Here is a 24,201-nt window from a genome sequence, read left to right on the forward strand (position 1 = left end):
GAGCTACTGCTGCTGTGCTGCTGAAAATCTCTGTTCACAATACACCCAGTGTCGACACAGCATCACTGTTGTTTATCTGTATCAGTGACTCAGGTGAATGGTGGGGCGGAGTCTCACGTTGGAAAGGAGGTTGTGTGATCCAGGTCGGATCTGCTGACGGCACCTGGACGCTGCTCGTCATCCTCAATGATCATATTCTTTATGTGTCTGGTTTTTGTTGCTCTTCTTCTCTCTTTGTGCTTCCACTCACCACCAGGCGGGTATCCGCCCACTCTGAGTCTGGTTCCATTGGAGGTTTCTTCTGCATCCAGTCCACTAATTCTGTTGAACTCATTCTTGTTACTAAACCATCCAAAACAATCTGTAAGAAAACAACATAGCTTCCAATTTAATATTTAGATCAGCTTTAACTGGTAGGCAGACATTAAAACCCTCTCACACTGTAACTGTTTCAATAACGCTTCCCCATTGTCTTAACTGAGAAATAACATTGTGAAAACAAAATGGTGAAGATATTGTCATTCCCTGTCTATCGTTTGTTGAGCTCACATAAGTATGCTGCTCTAAATCCCCAATGCCAGATTAGCTGTGTTTGAATGTGGTCTCAGGAGAACTGGGCACACGGTGCATATGCAAATAGATTTACAGGCAACCAATTACACTGGAAACTCTTCAAACAAAAGGGGGGTGAAAGGAAGAGGCCTGTCATTCCTGAATGGAGAAGGAGAGCTAAGAGTCAAAGAGGGACTGAGAGTCCAATTCACTGTAAGAAGAAGTTTCGATGTAGGTATTAGAGTAGATTATAAATTGGATTTTATCCTGACTTAGCAGGATCGCTGGTATGGGTAAGAGGGACACTGATGCTTCAACACAACAGTATGTCATGACTGATTGTCATTGTGTTTATCTACCATAATAAATAGTTACCCAGTAATCATATGCAGCCAATGGGGAAATGATAGGTTATGTAACATTTCTATATTATACTGATAATTTCTGTTTGGTGTTTACATGCCTGTCTTGTATAATGGGAACGAGTTAAACAGCATTAGCGTTGGCTTCTCTGTGGGAGGTTTTACAGATAGTTAAGCCAATTTTCCAGAGACATTAATAGTGATTAATGGTGCTGTGTTTTTAAAGCCATTTGTTGGGAGTAGCGGATTGATGAAATGACTCTGAAATCGAGCAGGAGTCAATGCATTCAGGCCTGTTATCTCAGGACAATATGATTTCACTCAGTCACAGTTTGGACAATGACCGTCATTTACAGTGATCACCGTTTACTCAAAGCCAAGAATATTAACCTTGTGGTGGACGAAGTCACCAAAGTCATCAGGATTGATACCTGGGGAATCACAAACACAACACAAAGAAGTCAAACAGCTTAGGAAAAGTCTAAGGGGTTAAAGTCATTATCCTGTCAGTATGTTTCCACAAACCTCCATGATAGTTCATCCACTTGTTGCTCAGATAGTTCATTCTGTTTTCAGTCTCACTGATTAACATTGCCATCTATTGTGCATGATCAGCGTTGTTCAAATGTCCCATTACTTCCAAATATCATATTTCCAGCAGGTGCAGTCAGGATGCATTAGCAACCTCTTATAATTAGAAAGGCCTTTGTTCATGTTTGTGGCTATATCTAGTGATCGTACTTGTTCAGATCCCCATGTGTTTTCTGTATACAGTAGGAAAATACTCATGAATAATCTAAATAAAAATGAATGTTTACTGCTTTGGCTGTTTCATATGCTAATGCAAATGTTTCTCTTTCACCTAGGGATGCTCTGGATCTGAGAGAAACATGTGACAGTGTGCACTCCCCTCACATTTGAGACTCAGGAGAACTCAGTTGAGACCAGGAAATCAACGGGAGGAAATAGAATAGAGTTTGCGTCTGAACTTCTACATTCTCCTTCAGTCTTTTCTGCGACATCTGCTGTTTTTCCATTTACGCAGTTTTACTTTCTCATGTCTTCATTCAAATACACACTTCTCGCATTTCATTGGAGCGTGACCAATTTAAAGTCTTGGTATGTACAGTGGCCCACAGGCTTGAGCTGTCCTCAGGGATCCAACAGTAATGAATGGTTAAGCTGACAGTCACCGGCGAGCAAGGAGGGCTTTTTTTGCATAAATTCAGACACTTCACCTCACAGCCAGCGGCAGGTCAACAAACTGAGCAGAGACTGAGGAGTGGAGAAAGGCGGGACTTTCCCTACTTGTCAACTCTGAGTTGTTTTACTCATTAAGTGAGAGTAAGCTAGTGTTTGTGTCAGCTTGGATCAGCATGCATGCAGTCAGAACAGTCAGAAGTGCATCACAGACCTATACCCAACTATCTATCAACTTTAGTAGAAAAGACTCAGCTTCATTAGGAAATAATGAAAAAGAATGTGAACACCACTGGTCTTATGGTGGAGTCATCTATGAAATCCGTAGCTCCGACCTTTAACTAGAGTGTAATTATGGTTACACAGAACAACATTACAAGCTGTATTTGAAAACAAACATTTTATAATATTCTTTCTGCAATAAACAACAAAACTAGAATTTATTCTTGAAACTGTTATTACTGTGAAAGGTACATTGGCAGGATTTTAGTATATAACAGCCTTCAGTCTCTATAGGGCACTCTTATGAAGCATTGTGCCAAACAATAAAAGTCCAAGGAAAATAAAAGGAATAATTCACTGAATTTACAGCCGGGTCACATTTGAGCTTCCCTTTTCAACCTGCGATGCTTTTAGTGCGAGTACTTACGAACATACTGCGTATAAAGACATACATGTTAACCAAATGTATAGGTGACAAATCTAAAGGCACCTTATAATGAAATATATATTTGCAGCAGACCTTGAATTGCGCTACAGTTCGCTTGCTTATATAATTATGTCTATTCCATGTCATCACTGGATTTCTTGATCTTTTATAAAATGTAAAGAAAAGCCAAGAAATGTAGGATGTAAAATCAAGATCTCCCGTTTTTCACAGAACTACATTCCTCTGTGTGCCGCTCTCTGTCTGTCTCACTGTCTCTATTACTCCCTCTCCTTATTTCATTTTCTCTCTCGTCTCAGACTTTCATTAACACTGCTGCCCTGTTGGCTCCCCGCTTCCCCCATTCTCTCCTTTGTACAGCTACAGAGCCACTTCTCTTTTCCTTTGCTCGATTCATCCCTCAACACCCCCTCTCATAAACAATGTGTCAGATGTATGAAAGTAACAGGGGAAAGGAGACATCCAATTAAAATCACAATGCATAATTATTTCTCAACTCCCCACCCCCCCCCACCCCCCCCCTTGCGTCTCCCAAAGCCCTTCAGATTATGTAACAGCTCAGTGTCAACTGAGCCAGCCTGTGGAGGACAAGTTAAGGGGGTCTTCGCCAATGATGCAGCTCACCGACTCTGGACTTTCCCCAGCAGCTTGCGTACTACCCCACACTCCTCCTCCTTCTCCTCCTCCTGCTTTTTCCCTTTGCCATATCCACCCACCCATCCACCCACCAGCCCACCCTCTCCCTGCCTTCCTTACACACACATACACACATACACTCAATCACGAATGCACAGGGATTGCAGCAACAGCAGCAGCACCGCGAGATGGAGATCTCCGCTGCGTGTGTGAGTGCTTATTCCCGGTGAGTGCAGGGACAAGAGCGATTGAGTGTCAGTGATGCTCGAATAAGGTGTAAAAGGGAGAAGAGGGGGAGAGAGGAGAGTAAAAGGCAGGAGGGGGATATCACAGAGGACCTGATGAGGTTTTGAGACAATGTCTGTCTGCTTTTTCCCCTCTCCCATCCGGATAACCTGAATCTTTGCCGGATGTGCCACAACTACTCCAGCTGTCACTGCACCGACTGCCTCTCTCTTGGTCCTGCAGCCTGCGAGAACTGCTCCAGTGGCTGGACGATACCCTGGCACCTACTGAATACATGGATGAACACTGGCTCTACAGGGGATCTGTGCTTTCTTATCCTTTACACCTCTGATCTGTTTCTCAAGGTAAGAGTTATACCTCCTTTTTTTGAAGTTGCACACATTTCACAGGTATTGCAAAAAAAGAGTGGGATTCATCTTGTCTACCTTTTCAAAATGTTACCTGAATCAAATTGCATAGAATATGATACAATACTAATACGTATAAGTCTTTGGTTAGTGTTGCATGTATGTGTATGATCCCTGCATGCATTATATATGGATAAATTAGGGAGGGGGCATTTCTACATCCAAGCAGTGAAAGGTTTAATGACTAATCAGGAAAAAGACGTCAAAGGTTTTTCTTCACAATTGAAAATGAAGATAAATGATGATGTAATTTGACTTTGATTAATATATTTATCATAATGCGTGTCTATGCAGCCTTTGACAGACATGCAGTATTTATCTGATGAGGCTGAAGCTGATTATCAAGATTGCTGTACTTGTGAATTGTCTGGGCTCCATAGTGAAGAATATTGATGAGCGCTCAATAATGGTCCGTTGTATATTGTACTGTAATAGACTGTCAGTGTGATGATTATTTATTGAAAATTACCTATCGTATTAAGTGGCATAGACTATGTGCCACATTAATATGCGATGAGTGACGTGGATCTCAAGGCTGACTTTAAAAATGGATTCAGACTTATCATGACTAATGACATGTGTGATCTGGGATGCTCTACCGCATCAAATACAGCTGCACTTATATTTGTTCTCAGTCGTTGCCTCTCCCCCTCTCCCTCTGTGTCTCTGTCCCTCTATTTCCTACACGTCATTCCTTGAATACCTAAATTTACAGGGAACACAAACGGTACAGCTTTAAGGTGCCAAACGCACTGTGGCTCGTCTAACTCAGCATCTTTTTCACCTGTTAAATCACCTTCGACATTACAGCTGAGTTAATCATCAACTCGACCTGACAACATATGTATTTCCATAGCACAAAGTCTAATTAATCAATGAACCCATCAGAGTAATGCACTATATACTGTAGTAAACTGTTAAGAGTTTAACTCAGAGATTGTCCATCCATTCCTTCATACAAAAAGAGACCAACACTAGCAGGAAATCATGTGATGTGTGTGCAAAGCAGCCTCTCCAAACTTACTGTTCCCAAGGATCAATTTCAGAGCTAATGCTTTTATTCAGGAGATTCAGGGATGTGAGTTTTTCGAAACCTCCCGCTATATAACAGAAAGTGCTGTTGAGTGATAAATCTTTTAAGCCAGTGTTGTGAGGCAAACTTTCATAGGTGTAGCCTGCAGCCTGAGTAGATACAGATAGCACCGGACGACAGCTAAAGTAAGATGGTGTCTTTGTGTGTGTGTGTGTGTGTCTGTCTTCAGGTGTTTGTTGACAGCTGTGGTGAAGCTTTCATAAGTGGGATTGTTCTCAAAAACTGAACAAAAATAAATAAATAAATAAATAAATCCTGGACCAAAAGTGCTTACATCGTTGCTGGAGGACGAGCTTCATGGTTTGTAGACAAAAAGATTAGTGCAACACAGAGTGTGAAACTATACTGTGTGCACAGTACAAACTATACTGTGTGTGCAGTACTGCACATACTGTCCAAGAAATCACACACATAACCTTATCAAGTGGCATAGGAGCAGTATGGCACAGTGGCATGGCATATCTCCTCCTTTACATTGTGCTAATGTAAGCATACTTGGTGCAATGTCACACTTTTTAATTTATGCGTATAGCAGGAAAAAAAATCCCAATGCACCCCAATGCAAGACAGATACACTGACAGTACATCTAACTGCATGTATATTGATGAGCACACAATGAACCTGCAACAGCACTTAACCAATAATGAATGACTGACAATGTTATCCCTTGTAAATATTCTACAAATGCACTTCAGTAATTATCTCACTGATACTGGACAGGGATATAAGGCGATCTGAGCAAAGCTGTCGCTTTCTCACTGCTTTCGGGAGAGGCATAAATCATGAGTCAGCAGTGTTGTAGACCTGTTATGACTCGGAAAATGTCTCCAGCCCCTTGTTAACACTCTTTACAAACAGCCATGTTTCTGCAGTGTTTTGGTCATAATAAATCAATCATGATACTGTAGCTAAAGGTGTTTTTTTCCCTCTCATGCACACAGCATTTTATTGTGAAGAACTGAAGGGCAATTGGAACAGACAACGTGGTCTGCCAGGGTGCATAAGGAGATTTCAGAGGATTACTTTTGCAATTTTAGAGTCAATGCATTATTTATAATCCTTTGGATAGCTGAGTCCAAATCAGGGAAGGACCTCAGGTCATTAGCAGAGATACAGCTTGCTATGAGATGAGGAGGAGAGCTTGGAGGAACAGAAGAAGAAAAGAGATGTGGCAAAGGAGATTCTCACTCAACTGTCTCACTATGTGTCACATGAGTCTCTCTCTTCTTTCGTCTTGCTCTGACTCTCTGTGCATCTGACTTCCAACAATAATAAGTCGCTGAAGAGCTTTTCTTGGTTCTCTATGTGTGAATTACCATTTAGCTTCTTTGCATGCTTTGCATGGCGGCATAAAAAAACGTGCTTAGAGGAGACTTCCTGCAGATGTGATTACCTTTTCAGTGGTGTGATATTGGTATTTCTGAGTGTGAAAAAGCACGATCCCATGTGAATCAGCCACGAACAAATTCTCTTTATCCGTGGAACAGCTTCCGACAAACAACTTACGCTAAAATCAAAGTGCATACTAGGCTATGTTTCAGAACAAATACCACCCCCAATAAAATTCAGCTGCTCCAAATTCCAAAACAACTGTGTGTAAATTCATGACACAGCATATGATATTGTTCGTGTATAATGAGAATGAGACAGGGTTGGGAGGAGGAGCCAGTTGCTTGGGTCTCTTTCTGAATCTGGCTCTGAACACATCGCAGTGACTGAAGTGACACTAGAAGCTGTTGCCATGCAATTTTTTTCAGCATTAATAGGAAGTAAGATGAAACATAGTTGCCCCTACATATATTCTATTTCATCAACAGCTCGAGCAGAGGGTTATGGTACAGTGGACTGCAAGGTGAAACACATGGCAGGCGACCCAGGAAATACAACCTCATGCTTTTTATTGTCAGTCCTTGTCCACTGTGCTCGGTGTGTCTGTGTTTGTGCACACGCTCCTTAAGATGCTGGCAGCGGCCTCTCTTTGAAAAGGTGACAACCAGGCCCACACACGCTAATACGCACACATTTTCTGTCTCTCTGTGCCTCTCACTGTTATACTCAGAGTAAGTGGGTGGGTGCGCGCACAGCGAGATGCACACACATGTGCACACAAGTTCCGTATGCATGCACAGTCACACAAAAACAATGCAGAGTCACTTAAAGCAAAGACAGTTTGCCATCGTTAAAACGTGGGGAGGCTTTTTCATATCGCACGTCGCAAGTCATTCTTTTTACACGCTGAGTCATTACGTCACTGAAATTCTCGGTGCACTGCAGATGTAGATTAAACTGCAGATCAGAAATTAACATCAATCTAATCTACTCATGCTTTCCCTTTTACAAATTTCATGGAAGCAGTGAAACTGACAGTAAGGAAATGTCCCTTCAGTATAGATTTCCCCACCAGAACAATCACATTGATGGATTTACATTGTCTCTGAATTATAATTCATGAATACTTTCAGGGAAGCTGCAATACTATTAAAAAGCTTGCTTTTGTGTGGTTATAAATGATTCATTGGAGTTTATTTATCGTGTGGTGTCTTGTCATATGAAAATGATTAGCCAGCTCTTTCTGATGTTTTCTTTCGCCCATATCAGACATCATTTCATTTCCTTGTACCATTTGATATAGTTTATGCACTAGCTATGAAATGTGTTTCATCACAGATGAGACAGAAAATGCAAGATCTCTCATTTGATCATATGGACCCTTAATTTGAAGCTCTGCTAAGGGATTGACTAGAAACAGGCAGCACTTTGTTGTAGTATGAGAGTCATTTAACTCCATTGTGTGATGATCACAAAAAAGGATCACACAAGCAGTGCATGATTTATTACATAATCAATATAAATCAAGCCATGCCATTGGGAGGATGTAAAAATGAGGAAAAGGCTTTGAAATAACAACATTAAAAAGCCATTTAAACTGCTTTGTAATGATGAATTAAACATAAACAATTTGTAAAAAATAAATTACATGAGAAATTGATGTTAACGACTGGTGCATTGTTAATATGAGAGTAAGGTTTAACGAAATACTGCTTATGAATGATTTTACATGACTTCTAGCATGCGACAGTGCTACATTCACAAAAACAAGATGTTTATTGATGATCTTAAACAACTATTGAAACGCCAGATCACTCCTTCAAAACATTTATTTCAGTGTCTGTTGTATAAACCAATGTACCATATGATGAAAGAGATCCTAAAAAAAGCTGCACTATTGGGAGGTTTTACCACTGCTGCTCTTGAATCACTTATAGGTGATTTGCAAATGTGCTTGCAATCCATTTGTTTCTTAAACGCTTTGCAGCTTCTAATAAATAAAGTTGTATCAAATAGCAATCTAAGGATTAGGATCAGTTCAGTCAGCCAAACCGATTTACGCCATGATGTGAAAGCACAGGAGCTATAGAGTTTATAGTGTAATTGGTGTCTATGCTCTGACCTTGTCACTCTGCTCCGCACAGCTGGGCAGTGATGATAATAAATTTCCCTCTAGGGCGTTTAGGGTGGTAGACCGTACAGGTGGATACAGGTGGAGTAGCCCAACACCAGCTATTATGTAGAGTCTAGTATATGTGGGCCACGGTTGCTGTGTGGCCAAGGCCTCTGCTAGACCACAAGGGGAATATGTTATACTGTAAACACCTTACTAGTGGACCAAGCACCAACTGCCCTGTGGCCATTTCTTAACAACACCTGCAAAGAAAATACTCTCAAGCAATCCAAATGCAGCAAGTCACAAAAATATGAGTGATGAAATGTTATAGCATTGATAACAGGAGTGTTGATACGTGGGTGGATATACAGTAAGCTCAACATTGGCAAAGAGTATGGTTCAGTCCAAAGCGGAGAGTAGGAGCTCAGCAGTTAAGATGTAATTATGATATGATGAAGTGTAAAGCGAGCTTTCACATAGATCCATTTGTTGGAGCTGGAATGTTTTCCTTATGTGTGGCTGAATAACATCTGTGTGGATGCAAATGTGACTCTCCTCCAGAATGTCAGACAAAAGTACATTTCCCATGTAGCCAAGTGAATGTTTAAATCATTAAAGTACGGTGGCTCTGAGAGCTCAACGCACTGCAACCTAATGATGTTTACGCCAGAACAATACAATGACATATAGTATATATACTATATGTCTATACATGATAGCATATCTAAAAAATAGCTTATGAAATAAAGCACTGATCTGGCATCAAAGTAGATGTCAGTTAACAGCAAAACAGTGCTCAAGCTTAAGATGTGACAGTAACAGTCAGTGAACAGAGTTTCCAAATGATGACAGCAGCAGCAAGGGGTACAGTGGAAGCACAATCATCATCTGAAAGAAAATAATCAGACACTACAACTCCCAAGGTACCTTTCTGCAAGAAATGTGCAGTCACTGCGATGGCAAGTGGAAATCTAAGATTACATTCTAGCAAAAAAGAGATTTCACAATCTGTAGTTAAACGATTTCAGTGTCGAAATTTGGCTAAAGCATGAATGAAATATGACACATTATTTTGTTCTCATTGTCGTCAACACAGCTTTTTGAAATTGTTACAGCTCTGATTCATGCTTTTGTGTATAGAAACAGTGTCAATGACTAATGAGCATTGTACTATTGACATGCAAAAAAAGGTGAAATAGTTAAATACCTCAGGTATAGGAGAGTTGAAAATCTCCAAAAACCTCCCAAACTATAATTTGAGTGACTAAATAGAAGTTTTGTTGTATCTTTGTTAGGTCGTCTGCTATGACACCTGTACTTGACCTAACTTCTTTTTACCAGCAAGACTTATTTTTTTCTCTCTTTCACCTTTTTCAGGAAATATGGTGAGCAAAGAGGACACCAAATGCATTGTTCTGTCAAATTCCGATGAATCAGACTCAGAGACAGGTCCATCACATGACCTTGATGCACAGTCTGGACAAGAATCAGGCAAGCAGCAGGTGAAGAAGAGAAACAAGGCCTTACAAGTGCGTTTCAAGGATATCTGTGAAGCTCAGAATGAGCATCGGGGAAAACGCTCAAGATCCATTTCCTGTAAAGTAACACACAGAAAGTACATGACCATGCCAGCCAGACGCTCTATTCCAAATGTAACCAAGAGTACGGGTGTCCAGACCTCACCAGACCTCACTAAGCGATACAAGACTTTTCCTTTTGAGAGGAAAAAAGGACATACATTTAAACATACTGCTTTAGTGGAAGATTACAAAGGACAAAACAATGGGTTTTTGAGTGATATAAAGGCAGGAGGAGAGGATGGACAACCGATCGGGGAGTCCTCTAAGTACAAGGGTAAGATTGTGGGGCAGACAAAAGCATTGCTTCACCACACTGATGACAGCAGTGATACAGAGGATTTGCTTTCCAGTGCCAATTGTGTGGATGGACCCTCGTGTCCAGAATCCTCACATTTCTCGGAAGTGTGCCATCCTAGCAGCCCCCCTTCAAAAAGCGATCCAGAGTACCAGGTTTGTGGGACGAGGACCAAACACAAAGGATTATCCAAAGAAGACATGAATGCTGGCGTTTCATCGAAGCGCCAACTGGCTAACACAGAGTTTTCACAGGACAAGGCAAAGGGTATGGGCCCTGTTGCGTGGAACTCTTTGACACAGGTGGAGTCTTTAGGAAGCCCCTCTCTGAGCTGTAAACGCAAAAAAGGCATACAACTAAATGAACAGGAGTCGCAGACACTTCCCCATAGTGCCAAATGTTCTGTACAGTCGCAAGGGCAGTGTCGGACAAGGCATGCGTCTGCCTCCTCTAAACTCCAGCAAACAGCTGGGGGAGGTGAGGGCTTTCCTCCAGTAGACACAAGAGCCCCGGGCATGGGCAGCAGCCAACAGATAATGCCCTTATCTGGAGACAAGGATATCAAAGCACAGCTGCAGGCCATGGAGAGTCTCATCAGCTCGAGCCAGGAGACCATCAAGGTCTTACTTGGAGTTATTCAGGAGCTAGAGAAAGGTGAAGCACAGAGAGAGGGGTGAGTAGTGTAAGCGTTACAGTGCAGAGTTGAATACATGCAGCCAAACATGATTCACAGGTACATTTCTGCACATTTCACAGTGTGCTGTCAGGAAAGAAGCTATGATGAAGCAATTCTGGATTATTACAGCATTATTCTTATTTTTGTCTCTTTGGCCATCATTCCCATTATTTAGAATAACTTTGTATTCACTGTAACAACTGCTAACATTTAGGAGCATGGCGTTTACCTTTGGGTCGTCGTTCTCTATTCTTTTTTGTTTGAAATCTTCTTGATTGGTGTTTCTTGCCTCTTCAGATTTCTTTGCATTGAGATCACTGTGTTCCCAAATTTCAACAATTAACTTTGTTACTACCACGTTATTATTGACAATTGCAAGAATGGACAAGATAAAAAGAAACCTCAATTTGTGAGAACTAAATGATCCCTTAACAAGACTAACAATATACATCCAGGCTGGTTCACTATAGGCTAATGAGCACTAAACAAAAAGTACAGCGGAGGCTAATGGGAGTTATAAATCAAAGTACTGGATCAACAGAATTTTTTAACATCCTCTGGGAAGCATGAATTTCTTCATTGGTTTCATGCCAGTCTATTAGTTAAGTATTGAAATATGAAGTGAATAAAATGGCTAGAGGTAAAGAAAGAGGGTCACCAGTGTAATATGATAGTCAAGCTTCAGTGTACAACGGGAAGTTTTAAATTTTCAGTACAGTACATGTCTGTTCTCTCTTTCTATGTAATTTGAATAGTAAAATAAAAGAGCAAGTGTGCTTCCAATAATTCTTTATGTGTCATCTTTCATAAGAGAAGTACCTTCATAGGAGAAAATACATGGGCTCAGGTCATGTCCGCAGCTCGACTCATACCGTGGTGCAATTGTTAGAATCAGTGCACTCCATCTCTCAAACCCAGGGCAACACAAAGCAAATTTTATTTAAGCTGTGTCCACATCCAGTGGAGCACAAGCCACCTTAGTATGGTTCTGTGGAACTTGGTTTTAAAGGCCCAATTAGTGCAGCCTCATAACACTTTGCCTTTCATCTCCACAGAACTGTGCCTGCTGTTGTGCCTTCACTGTGTTGTGTTCCATCAGCATTATTAGAAAGGTGCAGTTACAAAACATAAAACCTACCTTGCACAGTACATTCCCAAAAACGTTTCCCTTTTAAAAACAGAATGCTTTAAAGCTTTCAGATGAACTGAAAAATAACTAATACTATATATGATGTTTACTGATTTTCTAGGGACAGATTTAGTGTCCATACAACAACAAAGAAAAAGTATTCTATTGATCCAGTATATGGGGTACAGGCATTATATTTAAAGATGGCACTTTATTCAAAGGAGTCATCTCAGCTTCTTTGTTTACACTGGAAATAACATCATAACAAAAAGAATCATACTACTCTATGTTGTTTTTTGGTACTTCACATGTCCCATGGGCCAATTATAGGACAGTATAAAAAGTAGTATAAAAAGAACTTAGCATGCATTTGCTTGTCATCTGTTTCACATCCCTTTAATTTCACATTAAATGTCGGACAATTATTGACACCAGGGAACTGCAAACAAATGCATTTACTCGTCATCTGTTTTTGCAAGTCTCAGGGGTTTTCATAACAAAATTTTAGAGTCACTTGGAAATTTTCAGAGCTGTGCTGACAACTGCAAAAGCATTTTTTACCCATCAGTTAGCCTTTTAGGCTGATATTTGAATTAGTTGAATGTGTAATGTTTTCAGATTATGGGTCTCTGTAGGCCTATGTAGCTATTGCATTAAAAAACAACTGTTTGCAGCAGCAATAGTCATTTACTACATTAACAGTCTCTACACTACATTTCTGAACAATTTGATGTTGCTGATACCTGCTTTTCTTTTAAACCAAGGAAATTTCTAAGTCACCCAAAACCTTTGAATAAGAGTGTACCCAACATTACGTAACAGTTCAATTGAATTTACCTCAAAACTAACTTTTGTGCATCATTCAAATGTTCAGTCCATGTTAAAAGTAGTTGTGAATGATAAGACTTATCTGGTATAACTGAATATTAGTCTATTGCTAGACCTCATATTTCACAATTCAAACTGTTATGTATGTCACCTTTAGTGGTATCTTTTCCTTTTACTTAGAATTTTCTTATATAAATATGTGTAGAATTATAGTAATACAGGTAATTACCACATGTAAGAATAACAATAATAATCTCTTTTTATAGAGCACTTTTCCAAACCTGCCTTACAAAGAAATTAAACGTACAGAACCACAAGATGTTGTGAAATACTAATTACTATATAAGTAAAAACCACACAATAAAAGTTTTTCTCTGTTTCTGTGGTATTGACAAGGTGATAATGGGATACAAAATATACAAAATAATATGTACATATACAAAACATGACTACAGTAAGTCATGTTTTGATTGTGTTTGTATTGATTGCATGGAAAAGGGAATAATGTATTACAAATATTGTTAGAATCTGGTAATTGTCTTATCCAGAAATAGCTAAGACAATTATCTTTTACAGTACAGTTTCTGCTCACTTACTAAGTCCATCTATCAAATCATTATCTCTATTTTCCTCTTAAGAGTTGCATGGAACTGAAGCCTCTCCCAGTTGTCACTAGGCGAGAGGCGAGGTACACCTGGATAGGTCAGCAGTCTGTCACAAGGCTGACATATAAAGACAAACATTCACACATATAGATAAAATAGAGTTAACTTAACTGCATGTCTTTCAACTGTGGGAGGAAGCCGGAGAATCCGAAAAAAAAAAAAAAAAACCCACGCAGGCACAGGAAGAGGATGCAATCTCCACACAGAAAGCTTTTTCTTTGTATGTCAACTGCAGTTTCTATGTATTTATCTACTTATTATATGTGGTATTTACCTGTTACTATAGGTTTCCATATTTTTACCAGGTCAATATTTAGTGAATAGGGTACTGTAAAAGGAAGAGGTGCCGCACTAGGAAATACTGTATTTTCTACACATTTACACAAATATAAGTCTCTAACCAGGATAGTGACGATGCTGAATAATCTAAATATCTGCTGTGTCTATATAAACAAAATGTATAAAACACCGGACAACATAGGACAATATACAGAATTCTGTGTGAGACTAGGTGGCCTGACCCGATTGTATCTTTTGTTCATGCATTATCACAACACAGTGCAGTTCCCAGGCAGGCAGAGCAGCAGGCACGTAGGCAGGGGGGTGTGTACACTGAAACTGGAATGATGAGGGTGGGACATATCCTAGGACAGCTGACGTGGGCAAACCACCCAGCAGTGAATCTGTGCCAATAGCCAGCTTACAGAACGACTTTCAGAGGTGCAGTTTTTTTTTCTATGAACTCATTCTCTGTGACATTCAGTGCCTTGATACGATGCTAATACAATATATTAAGTCGTAAACATTTACCCTGAATGGCAACTAGAAATGTTTTCTTTTGTTTTTTCTAAAGTGCACACGGTGATTATAAATTTAGGTTATTGCACTTTGACGAGAAGCTCTTTGCATTACAAGGATGAACATGAAAAGCCAGGCAGCAGCACATCACAGCTCTAGTGTAGACCCTGCTTGTGTAGTGAGTTACTGTCCTTCCTCACAGCTGTTTAAAGAGACTTCATTTGAGAACAGCGCAGGACGGATGAACTTGTTGACCTTCAGCTCCCATCAGCATTTTCGATCCACACAGAGGCTTTTCTGTTCCCCCCCAGTGAGGTCACCTCTCATGTCAACAGTTGAGGTCCAACCCCTCCACATGTCATCCATCAGGGTAAAGGGCTACTGTGACAGCAAGCAATTACATGAGCAGCCCTAACACAGCCTCTCCCATCAAGCCCATCCTACTGCACAATGCCATTCCATACAGTAACATAGCAGATAACATGGGCATGCTTATAGAAACTCAATTAAAAATAGGAGTGAAGAACTGGTGATATTAAAGTCAGCAATCAGAAGTTAAACCCAAAGTCACTGTGTATTTATTGTGTCCTCTTTGACATGTTCACACATATCATAGAAAATGTCTTACAGCCGGTCTTTTGTGGAGGTCCTTCAGCATAAAAAATGACCACTTTTACAGAGTAGAGACAACTAACCCTTGGAGCAATGTACCTATGCCATAAACAGAGGAGACACAATTTGTCTTGTTTATTGTTTTGTTGCATCCTTATGTCTACTACCTACAGTTTGCAAAGCCTGTAGCAAATTGAATTGGGTTAGAAATAAGAAAGATGTAAAGTACAGCACAGAATGTAAAGATATTGATTTTCATTACACATAATTCAGTATGAGCTTCCTTAACTTACTTCCTATTGTCTATAGAAGAGACACAACATACAGTACTTTAAAACCATGTCATGGCAAAGTGAGGTAATCCTATTATGTAAAATCAGTAAGTCGTCACACTTGATTAACCATATCTGAGATACCTGCAGGATCAGAACCCCTGCGGCATTTTCAACTGTTAGGAATAAACAACTGGGTGAAAACCATGCTGAACAAATTTGGCTCATAGCTTATGCCCACAGGTGTTGAAATATGCAGCTAAAGCCTGTCACTGGAGATCATATACATCGTTTCATCTCTCTGTTCACAGACTCTCCTACCGAACAGGACAAGACACAGCAAACTGCGACACTTGTCGAAACAGCGCATGCATCATTTACAGGTAGGCCTCTCTCTCTGCCAAGATGCGTTAAATGTTGTTTTCTGTATGAATATTCAGTGCTCGAAGAAATGCTTACGTAATCCTCTCTTAAATGACGGAAAGTCACAAGGAGGTGGTTGCATTCATATAATGGGCAGGACAGACACCTGCAGTATGAAAAAGAGGATTTTATTTAATAAAAATGTGTGTAAAGCAAAGTAAATGTTGTTCTGTATTAAGATAGCCCACAATCTTTCCCTGACTATATGCAAGTGCTGTGAGTCTACAACCCCAACAATAAAAACAGAGAAAATGTTGGTGCCACAAAATGCAATTACATTGCAGATTTTGCATGACAATTGATTACAATTGATATATTCTTCATCAGTGCATTTGAGACTTGCAATTTATGTTCATAATAAAAATATCCTCATTGTGTTTAATGATGTACTCAGGTTGCAATTATGTTCTCCTCAAAAAGATATTTGTGTTTGGAGTTTAGTTGTAGCTACTTTTAGGAGACCGTGTTGTCTTACAAGAGATCTTTACAGAAATCTCACTAAGGCAAGACAGCTAAAAAAAATACAAAAAAATGTGTGAAGGCTTTGCTGTGTCACCGTATGTAGAAGAAAAAAGAAGAAGAAAAAAAAATCTAAAAATAAGAATCAACTTTATAATTTTAATACTGGCGCAAAGAAGTAGTGAGTAATTGGAAACAAGATTGAAAGTAGCTTAAAAACCACAGCATCACAATTTAAAGATGTCAAATTTGTATTCTTTCCAGAAGGTTAACTGGAAGGATGTTCTTGCCAACTTCTGCTTTATGCTTTCCTTTTTACACAATAGCTACTGCATTGCGGTAGAGCAAGATAATAATGTGATCCAGCCTTATCTTGTTGCTCTTTTGGATTATTTCAGACGAATTTTAGATATGTACCTTGAATATTCTAAACTCATCTGAACACACTTGTGGAAATTTGTACTGCAAAGAAAAAAGAATATTGCTCTGCCCTGGATATGTTTTTCAGGATTTTCTCTTTATATAACTTTTTTTTTTTTACAAGATGCCTCTTCTTTCTTCTCCCTTGACGAGTGCATTGTGTCTAGCTGACCCAGATTGTAGTGTAAGACCACAGAGGAACTTGAAAGCAGGCTCTCTATTTTATATCAGATACAGGGGTACGAGAAACCATTGAACCTCATGTAATAATCACATACATGAACAGATTTATCTGTGAGTGCCATATGCAAGTTCTGTATTTGCCCATTTCCCTTATTTACAAAACAAAAATTCCCAAATGATCCAGGCCTCTTTTATGAGTCATGTGGAATAATCTGCTTTTTACCACTGAGGGAAAAATATTATACTGCTTTAATCTGAATGAATTTAGAGTTTAAAGTAGCAATACTACTTTGATACTACAGTATATACTAAAGTAGTAATACTGGAGAATTCCCTTCTCGACCATACATGAACACCGCAGCTGACACAGACATGAGCTGCTGGCTTGACTAACAAGCAAGACTAAACGCTATTTCATGTTCTACTAGTTGTACATCAAAACAGGAGCCTTGGTCTGATGTTGGCCTATGTAGAAGCAAAAAAACAGAAACAAAAGGCTTTTCCCCCCGTCAATATCTCTCCAAAAACACAATGGGACAACAGTGTGCTGGGGACAGACAGCATCTCTCACTTTTCCACACCAGTGGAAAACAGTGAGCAGCTGTGGCTGTAGTCAATAAAACTGAAAAACAGATTCAAGCCTCCACAGAATGAGCCTGTGTCGCCATCAAGGAATCAGGCTCAACACTCATCAATACAAAGGCAAAATGGAGATCACTACTCCTTAGGAAGAAATAACATCAGACAGAGCTCTGTGGCAAAATAAGATGTCAGCAACATGAGCTTATTGGACCTAAGATTTGAGACATTGACAGATGTCTACGTTATGGTTTATTTATTTCCTTTTGGTAAAAATCCTTGAAATTTTAAGTGCCTATCTGTCTGTGAAGACTCTCACAGTGCATCTGGGTGCAAACTGATTTTCAGATTTCCCCTAGACAGAAACAGAGTTAAGCTGTTCACTATTAACTTGAAATATGTTCAGGAGCACCGTGGTAGCTTAATGGTTACATCAGAGGTCACATAACTGCAGACCTGTTTTATGTCTGGCTTCTTTTGTGTGCCTTCCTACTAAGACTATCATATAAAGGAAAAAATGCCCCTGCCCACTCCCCAAGAAATTCTTTCATTCAGCTGTTTTGCAACTACCTAAGATGTTGAACTAAAGGCCAAGAAGAAGAAGACCCTAACAAACAAATTGTCATTAGCCTACTTAGTTTTATGAGATATAGTACACATTTGTTCTGGTGTCCTCCAAGGCTCAGCCTTTGGCCCCATTTTTTATTTTTTTTGTCAATACATTTTGCTATTATCGGCCATATCCACACATGTGGTGACAATTACTTTTGCCCACACTACTCTATATGAGATAATCTGGCTTTTTCTACTAAGTTGTAAATAGCATTTTCACAAATTAGTGATCAAATTTGGAAATCGTTGTGTAAATGATCTTTGACAGTGATTAAAATTTACATTCTCAATTTGTACAGAATTACAGAATACTTCAACATCCAAGCGTCCTATTATCACTTAAAGAACATTATCTACATGGACAATACTGATTTCATGGTACAACTGTAAAAATCGGATTGAAATGTCTTTACCTTAAAGGATTTAGACAGGTACAAGAACTGTTAAGTATGTTCGATCTAAATTTACAATTTACAGACATAACTGCCTTTCCTTTGTTGATTTCGTGATTGTGATGCTGTCACTTATCCAAGAGTCCTGGAGCACATTCAGTGCACTAATTCTTGTTGTATGGTATGTGCTCTCCCCATCTGTTGTATTTGCCACAGTTCTGGATTTGTAGTACATTTTAAATAATATTTGAGTTTTAGTCCATGTATCTGCTTTGTAGCTTGGATGCCACTTTAATCCCTGTCTTTGTGGAGCTTAAAATGTGACCTACATATATCTACAGTAAAAAAGGAGATTCTTTGTATCCCATGTTCATTCTCCTAAGTCTCTTTTTTATGTACAGTACTGTAGGTGCTCTCTTGTGTCACAGCCACAACACTGCAGTGTGTCGGACTGTGTATTGATTTGTGTCCCTATTGATCAAAGGAGGTCTTTTCATTGATCTGTTTTTATGGGTTCAGTCATTACTGTGAATAAGTGTGACTTTCAATATAGGGGTTGAGCAAGTATCTAAGAATTAGAACTATGTATGTAAATGAATATCATCTCATATATTGTATGTTTAAGTCTTACTACAAATAAATGCAGCAGCAGAGTAAAATTGAGTTCCATTGAACTGAGAGAAAACATTATAGATATAACAGTAATATAATTTGTTAGACTGAAGCAAGAAAGTCCTAAGGCATATAGCCGAGTTTTCCTTTTTCATTTCACTGATCTTATCTTGATAAGACAAAGTGTGCCAACTGTGTATGTTGGTGAAGCGACTTGGCTTAATTAAGTAACTCTGAACAATTTTTTGATGGCAAGAGAAGTGCCTTCAGCCTGTTGTCACTAAACAAAAACATGTGGTATGGTAATAAAATCACAATGAAGATGTGCTCAGCAGAGTACTTATAAAGTGGAGGATTATCATTTCATCTGTGATCAGTACCATTAAATAGTTGTTTATTTCAGTTCATCCAACCGGTTTCACTGAATAGAGCAGAGCTGGAGTTGGCAAGCAGGGTAGTAATCTACCCTGGTCCTATCTATCTCTGCCAAAGCAATTGTCATAAATATCTTAAATTCTGCAAATAGTGGTCTTTAGTATTCTTCTCCAAAACCAGCACCACAAGCCTTCCAGAATTATGATTACAGAGCAAAAAAAGCTTTAGTATTTATTTCTGCTCTTTATTTCAAATAGACTTTTTATGCTTTTCTCTCTTCTTTAAATTGTTCTCATCGCATGGGTCCCTGTTATTATAATTATCAATAAATCCTGTGAGTTAAAGTCCTGATAGGTCAGCAATAATCACGTTTGCAGGGAAAATCACTCCATGTGACAGTTTGATGAGGAAGCCTGAGTACAATGGCACAAATTGAAACAAGCTAAGAACAGCAGGTTAGGTCCAAAAGATCAATTACCTCTTAAAGAAAGACTATTAGCAACTGCATGTTGCAACTGTAACCAAGATTAGTAGCCCCTGAGATGTAGCACTTAATTTCAGAGTAATCCAGCATCTCCAATGTCAGATAAATTCAGGACTTTAGCAGCTGCTGAGCTCAGGTAGTCAATCAATGAGCTTTTTCCAGATTTCAGCTCTCCTCTGACAGTCTCCACCCGCCCTCTGTATACTGCAGCATCTCATACATCACTGCAACAAATAGGGCATGCAAGTTGCAGGTAGGACAGAGGAAGTGAGAGGCTGAATGTATAGATTGTAAATTACAGGGGACTATATTGAAATTGCTGCTTTATAAGAGTAAAAGGGCCCCTATTATCAAAAAACATTCTCTATTTCTCAACTACTTCTTTTGATATCTAGCTATGCAGACATTTTTGGGTTTATTTGACCACATTTCGGGAAATGCAGAGAGCCCAGAGTGGAAGGAGTTATTGTAGCTTGGGGGACTTGGAGAGGTGTAAAAGGTTGGTCACATGATTGATGTACTCTAGGCAGCTGCTTTTTGGTAGCCTGGTCCATACTTTGGATGCAAGTGGATGATTTGTGATACCACTTTTTGTGGCCCAGCCTTATCTGAGAAATTGTATATAGATGGGCACATTGCTGTCAATAAATCATGATTATTTAGAGAAACCAACCATTCGATTCCCTGTTAGAGACTCTAATAATGAGATGGTATCCACTACTTGTTCTTCATATTTTCTTGCCATGCTCATCTTCATGTGTGAACAAATTAACAAGAGCATCAGTTGCAAATTATATGTGGCCTACCACTGAGTCAACAGCAGGAAGCCCAGTTTAAAAAACAGACACAGATCAAAGCATTAACAGTTCACATTCCTATCATGCTGTGTTGAATAAGAACCAGCATTTGAATCAAAGTATACAATGTAGAGTTTCCAATTTGGCACAATAAATGACTTTGAAAAACAGTTAAGCAGAGAAAGGCAGCTCCAACGTAACATGATGAGACCTAAGGAACTAATTAGCGCTTGTGTCTCATGCTGAGATGGCGGAGCTGTGGTTGTTTGGGCAAACAATTGTCAAGACTGCCTATTCTGTGTTGTTCTCGTTAATAAGATTGTGATTTTTCTCTGTGTCTGTAAAGCAGAAAGCCATGTAACAAAGGACAGCACTTTTATATCAGATATACGTGACAGGGGAAGAATCCCTGCATCTGATTTACATAACCTGTTGGACGTTTCTGCTTCCACTGTCGTCTGTCAGTGGAGGAAATAGCTGTCACTCTGGTGATTTAATCTACTATGCCCCGTCATGTGGTTCTAAAGATATAGTGGACCTGATGCACTTATCTTGTCAGGTGGAGAGTTTGAACTGTGAATGGCCAAAAGGGAAATCACAAGAGGAGAAGTGAGTTTACACAGAAAGGTGCCAGTAGCATGAAAAACAGAGAACAGTAGCAAGTAGGTACAGATTGTTGAGTATAATGTGATAAAAAAAAGACTCACAGCAGCAAAATCCCTCCCAGGAGCAACAATCATTGAATGGTGTTCAGCACACCACGACCAGAGACAAACAAACGGCTCACCACTGATCACAGAAGCAGCTACTCACACTGCATAGCTAAAGAGATGATTAATCTACTTTGCTGAATGCCCTAGAAAAGCCTTCCTGTCTCCAGCCGCTTCAATCTGTTTTGGTACATTGATGATCTTAGATATAGGAGCTTTTGTTTGCTGAAGCACCTGCTCCCCAGTGCCACCCGCATCATACAGTGCTGTCTTTGGGTAACCACTGAGGCGTTTGTCCACAGCGTACAGTAATTGCAGTGATCTGCCAAGTGATTAATTACTTAATAATTGCTGAGGCTATTCTGTGTTGCACCGTGCTGTTGTGATTGTACTCGGCTTTCTGTCAAGTCAACATTATTCAAATAGCACTTGTAAAAAGGCAAAGATTTTAACATAAAGCAAAAGATACAAATAAAGATAAAAGCAAGAAAGAAAGAAACAATCGCTAATGTGGATAGGAGATGTTGTAAAGCAAATGCATCTCGTACTGCAAGAAACAGCAGTTCTGTCACACTGCAAACTACTAAAAATACTAAAAATGTGTTCATTCAGACAACCTGCAAGTGCTCGCTTTCATCTGAGGTGAAATAAGTAAATAAAAGTACGAAAAAAAACAATAGATTTGTTTTGATAAAACAAAAGGTGCTTTAAAAAAGCCTTTTTCAATAATGACGCTGAGTTTCACACAGTCAGAAATCGAGGTTCTTCTATATATATTTTATGTATATTTTTCATTCACTGTTCATCTAACGTATTGATTTATTGGGAGCCCCCCGCCTGCCAAACTACCACCCAACCCGCCATCCGGTTTCTCTCCCAAAGGCTTTAATAGAGCTCTGTTCTTAACGGACACTTATCTTAAGGGCGAGGACAGTCCCTAGGATTCATTATGTCACTCTCAGTATAGCATATCCTTCAGCAAACTAATTACACTGCCAATCAGAGCAGTTCCCCTATCAAGCCAGGCTTTGTACTTTAACATCTCTCTATCTGCGGACAAGGGGACTACATTTTTGACCCTGGCATGTCAAAAGTAAATTTTTTGGCATGTTCACTTATCCTTTCTAGCATTGATGCTCCAGTCTTTAAATGACAGGATTGAGCTTAATATGTTGTAGCACTCACTGTCCAACAATTGAAAAAAAAATAAACATGAAGAACATTTTATTGTCAGGTAAGGGTTGTTGAGGAGCGTTATTTTGGCAGGCACAGTGCAGAGAATTCATTCTGTTTTCATTTCCACTATGATGCTTTCAAAATTGATTGCATACTCCAGGAATAAATACATTAACAGAGCACTACAAATCAATAGCAATAAAGTGAAAGGAAAATGTGGATGATGGTGCATTTATCCCTTGCTTGAATACAGGCAGTTAATCAGGGTGTGCTTGGCCTCTCGATGGTTTCATTTGGATGGGATTAAGCCCCACATTGCTCCCAGGCCTGAGAGATTTAATCGGAGAGAGAGTTTGGTGCCGGAACAAAATCAGACGGTGACCAGCCTGGGATTACACTGGCGGAGTCTGATGTCAGGAACAACCCACATTCTGGTTCTTTTTTTAATACAAATATAATCTATGCAGGAAAAGCCCTTTGACTGCATGCATAGAAAATACAGAGATGGAACTCTATTACTCAGAGGAGTTTCTGAAATTGATATGTGCTGCAGGAAATATGTGCTGCCCGGGTGTCCGTCGGAGCATTTGAGCCATTTGCTCCACTCCCAGCTTCCATCTGGACATCAGTGGAGTGCTAATATAAAAAATAAGTCAAAACTGAGTCATAAATGTTCACTGACTTTAAAAATCCAGTAACTGTACAATCAAATTCGTGTGTGCTAAACTCAATAATACCTGTACTACTTGTGTTGCAGTGTGGAGCTGGACTTCAAGTTGCAGGAGGACAAGCTACAGCCCCTGATGAAGAGACTTTGCCCCATGGATAGCCAACAGTGCCCTGCTCTGCCTTACTCCAACGAAGTCTTCACGTCCACCCCGAAACGCAAGTCCAAGACAGAGTCCAAAAAGCATGCTCGTTGGAAACTCTGGTTTCTTTGAATAAAACATGAAGGCTTTGGAAACAGCCTTTTTATTGGGCACATTATTACCCCTGTCATTCTATAAAATGGATGATGGAATATTCAGAGGAGGAAATCAACCCACGAGAAAAGGATAACAACAGGAACCATTTCATTTGGTGTCCTGTTGAGACTGCACATCAAGTCAGCTGGGGGACAGCAGAGATGGAAAAAATAATAATAAAAAAAAAAAAACATTTAAAATTCTGTCAAACCTTTTTCTGGCATGTTTGCTGAAGAGGATCGACACACACCTGCAAAAGCTAGGTGAGCTTTGGGATACATTTTTTGTACACATATATTTTCAGGCTGTGTAAAGAGGGATGTTATACATTACGTATCTTACTTTATATTTATTTTTTATTGCATCCTCCAATGCAATGCACTTTTGGTCTTTTTCCCCTTAGAGCATATTGCTTGGCAACAAGAGGAGGCACCAAGTGGAGGGCCTTTTATGAGAGAAGCGTTAATATTTGAATGGACATCAGTCCCACCTCTGGCAAAGCACAAACATTTGACTATTGAGGGGAACATGCATAAGAGACTGAAACACA

At 39.5% G+C, this 24,201-nt stretch overlaps 1 protein-coding gene across 1 annotated transcript; it reads left to right on the forward strand.

Annotated features, from left to right (window-relative positions):
- The first annotated feature begins 3,923 nt into the window (after positions 1 to 3,923).
- Positions 3,924 to 23,627, forward strand: insyn2ab (inhibitory synaptic factor 2Ab). Its single transcript, XM_026356399.1, has 4 exons — positions 3,924 to 4,007; positions 9,987 to 11,157; positions 15,776 to 15,847; positions 23,444 to 23,627. Exons 2-4 carry the CDS (start codon positions 9,992 to 9,994, stop codon positions 23,625 to 23,627), a joined length of 1,422 nt encoding a protein of 473 aa, XP_026212184.1. The 5' UTR covers positions 3,924 to 4,007; positions 9,987 to 9,991.
- Positions 23,628 to 24,201: the final 574 nt, after the last annotated feature.

This window comes from Anabas testudineus, chromosome 15 (genome assembly GCF_900324465.2).
Source record: "Anabas testudineus chromosome 15, fAnaTes1.2, whole genome shotgun sequence".
NCBI lineage: Eukaryota > Metazoa > Chordata > Actinopteri > Anabantiformes > Anabantidae > Anabas > Anabas testudineus.